Genomic DNA, 8,470 nt, shown 5'->3' on the forward strand with positions numbered 1-8,470 from the left:
TAAAACCAAAAGCTATTAGGGATGTCAAGGTGATTTAAAATATCTCATATATGTTCATATTATTTGCCATGCTTAGAAGTTCAGATTTTATTTTAAAGTCTCTCGGCACGACTATGTTTCCAGAGAGAATTGACAGCTTTTCATTTAAGAAAGATGCTTCTGGTAGCTGAGTAGAGCATGGATGGGGTAAGACAAGTCTGAAAATGAGCTCACTTAAGAATTATTCAGTAAAAAATTATCAGAGCATGAATTGTTTTCCCTGTGAATCTCTATTTTCTAGACAGAAATTTTCCTATGGAAAAACAAAGAGAAATTTTGCCCTTCATCTTTTTCCTGTTACAACATAAATTAAATATTTTGTCTATTTTTTTCAAAAGAACTAAATCTCATTTCACATGTCTAAGGTGTTATGTTTTAATGCAAATTACATTCAGTACAATATGTCATCAATATGTTATCACACTTTTGCAAAGCTAGGGTAATAATGAAGCAGATCAAGGAAAGCTAGTGCCTACATTTTGGTTTTTATAATGCTTACACCCAGGGAGGGGTCGCTATGAGTCAGGGCTGACTCGATGGCACATAGCAACAACAACATCCTATTCACTAAGGCATCCTTTTCGTCACTTCTCATTCTGTGTCCCCAATATTTCCTCTCAAAAATAAATGTATACTTGCCTAAGTTATTTTAAATTTGCTGTTATATATTTCGATCAATACCTTTGTATACATTTTATTTAAAATAAATTTCTTTGACTATATTTGGTAAAAAGTGCTAAACAGATTGTCAATGAAAATTGCCAAGTAGTGATTCAAAAAAAGATTGTTTAATCAATCGATATGTCCAAAGAACAAAATTTGTTTGTTTAGCTAACAAAATAGTTGACAATATAAGATAACATAATTACTAAAACTATTTGCAGATTTGATAGTATCACTTTATAATTTGCAAAGCAATTTATGTGATATATTTTGTTTAATTTAGTACATTTTATTTAATCAACTTCATTTCAGGGCCATTGAGCTGCTTGGAAAGGAAATTTCTATTTCTTCTTTGAACCTAGTTTGACTTATGACAGTTCGTATTTGATTCCACCAGCCAATGAGTACAACAGCTAAAAATATGGATCAGGAGAATCAGACCATGATCACTGAGTTTTATTTCTCTGATTTCCCTCAGTTTGAGAATGGTGGCCTTTTATTCTTCATCCCTTTGCTTTTTATTTATGTGTTCATCATTGTTGGGAACTTTATGATCTTCTTTGCTGTTTGTCTGGATACACGTCTCCACAATTCCATGTATAATTTCATCAGCATCTTCTCCTTCTTGGAGATTTGGTACACCACAGTGACCATTCCCAAGATGCTCTCCAACCTAGTCAGTGAGCAGAAGACTATCTCCTTCATTGGCTGTCTTCTGCAGATGTATTTCTTCCACTCACTTGGGGTCACAGAAGCCCTAATCCTGACAGTGATGGCCATTGACAGGTATGTTGCCATCTGCAACCCCCTCCGCTATGCAGTCATTATGACCCCTCGACTGTGTATCCAGCTGTCCACTGGCTCTAGCATCTTTGGCTTCCTCATGTTACTGCCAGAGATTGTGTGGATTTCCACCCTTCCCTTCTGTGGCCACAACCAAATCCATCAACTCTTCTGTGACTTTGAACCTGTATTGCACTTGGCCTGTGCAGACACATCAATGATTCTGGTTGAAGATGTGATCCATGCTATTTCCATCCTGACCTCTGTCTCTATCATCATGCTTTCCTATTTAAGAATCATCATCGTCATCCTGAAGATCCCCTCTGGTGAGAGCCGACAGAAGGCATTCTCCACTTGCACAGCCCACATTACTATTTTCTTACTGTTTTTTGGTAGTGTAACCCTCATGTACTTACGCTTCTCTGTCACTTTCCCACCACTCCTGGACAAGTCCATTGCATTGATGTTTGCTGTCCTTGCTCCACTTTTCAATCCTATAATCTATAGTCTGAGGAACAAAGACATGAAGGATGCTATCAAGAAAATTCTCTGTTCTCAAAAGATGTTCAGTGTCTCTAGGAGTTAAATGGAATTTACACACATATGTTCAAGGATATCTCATCATCTCCATAACTTTAATACACTAACAAATCAATTATTAAAATAACTGTGCATGTTTTGTTTTCATGTTGTCAATTGCGTGTTCACTGTCCATGTTTTGAATCTAAGAGCTATTGTTTGAGCTGATAAAGGAAGTCTTCCGCAGACTTCCTTATCTTGATATCATAGATTATAATGGAATATTTTCTTTACTTTGTAACTCTGAATAGTACAGTGTTATCATTTTAAAATCAATAAACTATATTGGGCTAAAGAATAACCATACTTTACTTGCTTGTCTATGTATTTTCCCAAACTACTCTTTCATTCTATAATCACAATGCCTTTATATCAGTTTTGTTTTGTTCTTTTTTAAAGGACAATGAGATGTACAGCAAAGATGTAGTTTGACCTGGGTAAGAAGCCTGGCTTCCTAATATTTTGCTCACATTCTTTATCCCTATGTAGATTATCTTCTAATTCATTACAGTGACTGTGGTACATTAATCCATTGACTTTGTAATGTTTATGCCATACTGTTACTATCATCTCTTTTGTGGGTTATGTTTCACATTGCTTTGAAGGTTCCAGAGCTAACACTTTTGGGAGCTTGAAGCTTAAACAGGTGCAACATTTAGTCTTAGGGCCAAAAAAGCAAATGCAACAATTGTATGAATATATGTAGTTATATCTTATATATCATTAAAAAAAATCCTTATTATTAAAATTGAAAAAGTTTCTGTTGTCTTTAAATGTCATACTAGTTTCATGCCTTAATTTCTTCATTCTCATTGCTGTTCTGCTCTGGATTGTTATTTTCTCCCTTTTTCTTTGTTATGGCTTCATTAAAAAGTTTGTGAACAGTGCTTGGTGCCTCACAAAGGAACCACATGGCTTATTTTTTATGTGTGTCATTTTCCTTTCTGATAGCACTCAGGAGTAAGCCACTTTTCTTTGCAGCCTATGGCCTGAAGATTGAATCTTAAAGTTGAAACTCTGGGTGTTTTGAGGTTAGTGACAGTTATTTAGCCAAACTTAGCATTTTTTTTTTTTTTTTCATAGCAACCCTATAAGGCAGAATAGAACTCCCCTTGGGGTTTCCAAGATTGTAATATATACAGATGGAAATTGCTACATATTTCTCCCAAAGGTGGTTAGTGGATTCAAACCATCAACCTTTAGGTTAGCAGCTGAGCACTTAACCACTGTGTCACCAGGACTCAAGCCCATTGCCATTGAGTCTAACTCATAGTGGCACTATAGGACAAGGTGGAGCTGCCCCACAGAGTTTCTAAGCCTGTAAATGTTTGCAGAAGCAGAGCAACACTTGTGCAGCAACTGGCGGCTTTGAACTACTGACTTTCTGATTCGCAGCCTATTGTTTTAACCACATAAGGTTGCCATGAGTGGGAATTGATTTGACAGCAACAGATTGCACATTTTTAAGTCTGGGAAAATTAAAGCTCAAATAACCATTGGTAGAATTAAACTTTTTTTTTTTTTTTTGTGCATATGTGTGTGTTAGATTAGATAAATAGAACTAAATCAGTTGTAATAACCAGCAAGTGGTCATTTTAGAAAGTTTGTGGACTTTTGTAACTGTCCTTGTCCATGAGCAATTTGCCTGTATAACTCCTAAAGATAGTGCATTGTCTAAGTTCCTCTAGCTTCAAGTTTCTGGATATAGCTCTTGAACCTTCAGCTTCTCTCTGGGGTTTAACACGTTGATTAACTGCAGGATTATTTTCAGTGCTTTTCCTATAGTAAGCATGATTCCCTTACATCAGAAATGTGCCAACCATGAACAATTCTGATATTATTACTATGTCAGTGGCCAGTGGATTTACCTTCTAAATAATTTCTGAGATACTAACTAGGCAGATCATAAAGAATAATTAATGATGATAAAAAAGGTAAACTATGTTATCCATTGCTTACAACAACAAAGCATACTTCTTGCATATTGACTGATCCCTTGTCTTTTGGGTGCAGGTTGCTGGATAGTTCCATACTTCCATGACTACTGTCTCTGATACAAAATATTCTTTCTCCTAACTTCTCTTATTTATTCCTCTATCCTGAAATATGTCTGCACTCCCCAGGTACACTTGAATTTTCCCTTCTCTCCATTTCCATGTTGTTGTTGTTGTTGTTATGTGCCATTGAGTCGGACCTGACTCATAGTGACCCCCCTTGGGTTTCTGAGGCAGTATCACTATGGAAGTAGATTGCCCCATCTTCCTTCCGAGGAGTGGCTGGTGGGTTTGAATCACCAGCCTTCTGGTTGGCAGTCAAGTGCCTTAGCCACTATGCTACCAGAGTTCCCTCCATTTCCATAGCACCCTGTTTATTTTGCAATTCTAGACCTTCACCTTAAATTATGATGATTTGTTTACATGGCTCATATTCCTCTTTGGACTGAATTCCTAAGAGCAAAAAGGCAGTCTGCATTGCCTTCCCTGCAGTGTTGGGGACTTAGCAAGTACTAAGTAAGTGTGTTGAATCCATATTTATCTTCTTTCTCTTCTCAGTTGTGTCATTTTCCCTTTCAATGAAGTTAAAATGTATAAGAGAACAATTTGAGACTGATTTCCTTATAATATTTCTTTCTACTATAATAGAAAAGATGAATAAAATGTAATTTATAACTTAAAAAATAAAAATAAATAAGAAGTTCCTATACATTTTATCCTCTGGGATAAATTTCCTTATCTTTCTCCCCCCAAAAACTATATTACTAGTTTTATGGACTTATTTCTAGAGAAATGAGATTTTTGCCTAAATCATGTAGAAAATAAGCCAAGGACATAGGGCACTTGGAAGTGATATCTGGTGGCATAGTACCTAAGGCATTTGACTGCTAACCAGAAAGCTGGTGGTTCAAACCCACCAGCTACTCCTCGGAAGGAAGATGGGGCAATCTACTTCCAAAGAGATACTGCCTGGGAAACCCAAGGAGGGGTCACTATGAGTCAGGATCGACTTGACAGCAGTGAGTTTGGTTTGGTTTATCATAAAAATCAGGAGTTCAGCCAAAAGGTAAGGGAAGAAGAGAAAAATGTTAACAATGGAAATTTCAGTATATATGACAATGGAAAATGAGCTCAAACATAGCAATGATTATGAGAATGGTGCAGGTCCAGGCAATATTTCATTCTGCTACACATGGGATTGCTGTGAATCAAAGGCAATTTGATGATTATTAGCACAATAAAAAAATTAAACAACCCTTGAAAATGCCACTGCTCTTTTAGAGGATATTGTTGTTGTTGTTATGTGCCATCAAGTTGGACCCAACTCACAGCGACCCCTCCTTGGGTTTCCAAGGCAGTATCACTAGGGAAGTAGATCGCCCCATCTTCCTTCCGAGGAGTGGCTAGAAGAGTAAAAAAAAAAAGAAAAAAAAAATCCTAATCCTGTTGAAAGCATTTCTTCTTAAGAAGGCATAGTCATATAACTTGTTGATTCTGAGAAAATCTTTATTTACTAACACTCTTGGGGTTACTAGAACTAAGGGGGACTGAAGAAAAAAGATCAAAGGAAGAAACTTCTACTAATTAACCCATGGGGAAATGGAATTGCTATTTTTTTGTAGTCAGAAAACCCCCAGTAGAGAAAGCTCCCCAAGAAACCTTTAGAAACAGGTATAACATTCTCTGCTCCTGGACTAGGGGACCTTACACTGCATAGACCCAGGAAAGAGAAGAGACCCCTTTGTCTCTAACAGAGGTAAGAAGAAGATACATATGGATCCAAGATTCAGGCTTGTACTGTGTCAAGAAGAAAGTAAATTGTCTTCTAAAAAAAAGAAAAACCTCATTGTCGTACAGTCGATTCGACTCACAGCGACCCCTCCTTGGGTTTGTCTATGGAAGTAGATCACCTAATCTTCCTTTTGAGGAGTGGCTGGTGAGTTTGGACCACCGGCTTTCTGGTTAGCAGTCAAATGCCTTAGGCACTATGCCATCAGAGCTCCTAATTGTCTCCTAGGTAGAGAGAAAAGGGCACTTAACTAGTTCTCCTTCAGCTATTTAATTAATGATATTTTGGGACACGTTTGAGATTGTATAAGTGTCAGTCATACAATCATGCAGTCAGGCTGGGAGGCTTGGGAAGGAGATATGCTTATAGGATGAAAATTTGATGGTAAAGTTGTGGTCTATTTGGGGTGTGAAAAATTGAATAATGAAGACTTCCTTTTTTTCCCCCCTATTAATGATGTTTCCCTATGCATTCACACCTTCAGAATTCTCTAAATTAATTTAGGTCCTAGAGGTCACCATTTTACCCACTAGTCCCTCATGGATCCGAGTCCAATAATTATATATCAAATAAGATCGTAAATAAAGAGTGATCAGATACATGAGAAGAGCTTGTTCAGTGAAAATGTTTTCCCAGGACAATGACTCAAACAGAAATCAGTCTCTCCTCCAGATCAAATTTTTATGCACACTTTTCTCCCAGTAGGATTGAGTCATTCTTTATCTTTCCTTCCTTTCTCTAGCAGAATATCTATCTCTGAGGGGTGGGACACTGATTTTGCTAAAACACCACTACCCTTCTCTATTTGATATTGAGTTTTGCAAGATTGATAGGTCAAATTTACTTCTGGTAATGTTTCTTTCACCTGGAGATGAGATTTGCTTAGGCAGCAAATCCTTTTTCTTAGAAGTTATATTTGGAAGTCTGATAAAAGAATTGCTAGTTAAACTACCAATGAAAAATACCCTCTAGCCTTAGAAGCAATTTTCTGAACCAATCGGGAAATATCTTTAAACTAAGATTCCAGATCAGGCTTACATCCTTCTAATTCCGGACATGGTTGGCCATTATCCAATATAAATATATTCTTATACTTTGTTTTCTCTAGTAGACTCTCCAATTTAGCTGTTCTTACCATTTCCAACTAATATTGTCTCTTGCTATCTTTTCTCATATATCCCTGATAACTATTTTTACCTGGAAAATAACCTCTCCAATGCCCACCATGTCTATTTTCCTCCTTCCTAACTGAAATAAATCTCTGTTTAAAGATTGGTCTCTTGTCAGTGGCTTGATGATACCTGCCTTAGCCCAGACTGGGTCATGAGGAGGCATTACAATCCATAGAGTTCAACTCATCTAACATCTTTTCTGATAATCCTTTACCAAATGACCTTGTTTCCATACCATTAATTTTCTCTTATGTCGAAATGTTAGATATATGTTAACTATTCCACTTAAAAGATTTTAAAGTCTATTATATTGCTCAGTAAGCATGAAATCCTTTCCTTTTGGTTTATTAGAGTTAGGTTATTTCTGATATTTACTTTTAAAGATACTTGAAATGTTCAGTCTTCAAATTCCTTATCTTCACACAATTGTCAATGCCCTATCATCTTCACATTCTTATCTGCCCATCTTAAACTCTAGAATTCATAAATTCTGGAATTCTCTTTGATTGTCTTTGAATTTCTTTCTGTCTTGGACCATAGTCACTTTATAAAAAGCCTTGTGTGAATGCCACCATTTAACATTTTAGACACTATACTGAGACTCCTAAATGCTGCTGAAAGGAAACATAAAAGCATGGTCTCCAACTTCAGAAGAAGTTACCATTGAAAGGCTGACTGTATGAATCTGCTCATTTTTACCTTGGAACATTTCAGGCATTTCTCTGACATTCTCTATCCTTAAAATTTTTATCTTACTCTCAGAAGAGAATCTCATCTGTAATTCAATTGAGAAATCCCCCCATTTTATTTGTCTTCTACTTAAATTCTTACTTCAATTTGTAGTGGTACTTTAATGCTTCTTTCTTCCTGTCTCATCCTCTCTTGCCTTTCAAGCTCACTTTTGTTCATGCATAAACTTAATCTCTAATATGCTTTCTTGTCTTTGTATTTGACTTTTCCTTTTTTTTCTCCTGCATTTACCTTCCTCTTAAGTATATAAATATTCATTTGGTAAAATTTCAAGTAAGCATATAAACCAAAACCTTCTTTTCTTCCACATCACTGGAAGCTAGTATTCTCTTTCTCTACTTTACACAACGAAGTTTATTGAAAATGTATTTGATTTACACTCATTGGGTCTGATTATTCAGTTCGCTCAGCTGCTAATGTCAATATCGTTTGTAATTAATAGATTTAATCTTCTCCATGTTTCACATGTGATTTATCACTTAGTTCTTCTGATTTTTCATTCTAAATAACTAACTAATATGTCTATTTCTATTTCAGTCTTTCCTCCATGGTTTCTAATTGGGTTTTTCTTTAAATTTGAATTATTTTTATTTGCATGTGTACAATTTACTAATTGTTGTTTAAAGTTCTACAAATTTCAACAAATGCATAGAATCATGTAATTTCACTAAAATCAAGATATAGAACAGACTCCCACCTAT

At 36.0% G+C, this 8,470-nt stretch overlaps 1 protein-coding gene across 1 annotated transcript; it reads left to right on the forward strand.

The window, feature by feature from the left end:
* Positions 1–1,123: 1,123 nt before the first annotated feature.
* LOC103202815 (olfactory receptor 6K3-like) lies at positions 1,124–2,071 on the forward strand. The gene has a single exon (XM_007947759.1). It carries the CDS (start codon positions 1,124–1,126, stop codon positions 2,069–2,071), a length of 948 nt encoding a protein of 315 aa, XP_007945950.1.
* The last annotated feature ends 6,399 nt before the right edge of the window (positions 2,072–8,470 follow it).

This window comes from Orycteropus afer, unplaced genomic scaffold (assembly GCF_000298275.1).
Source record: "Orycteropus afer afer isolate SDZICR_OR568_19922 unplaced genomic scaffold, OryAfe1.0 scaffold00193, whole genome shotgun sequence".
NCBI classification, from domain to species: domain Eukaryota; kingdom Metazoa; phylum Chordata; class Mammalia; order Tubulidentata; family Orycteropodidae; genus Orycteropus; species Orycteropus afer.

Coding starts and splice junctions, on each gene's coding strand:
- LOC103202815 (XM_007947759.1), top strand. CDS start 1,124: ATGGATCAGGAGAATCAGACCATGATCACTGAGTTTTATTTCTCTGAT.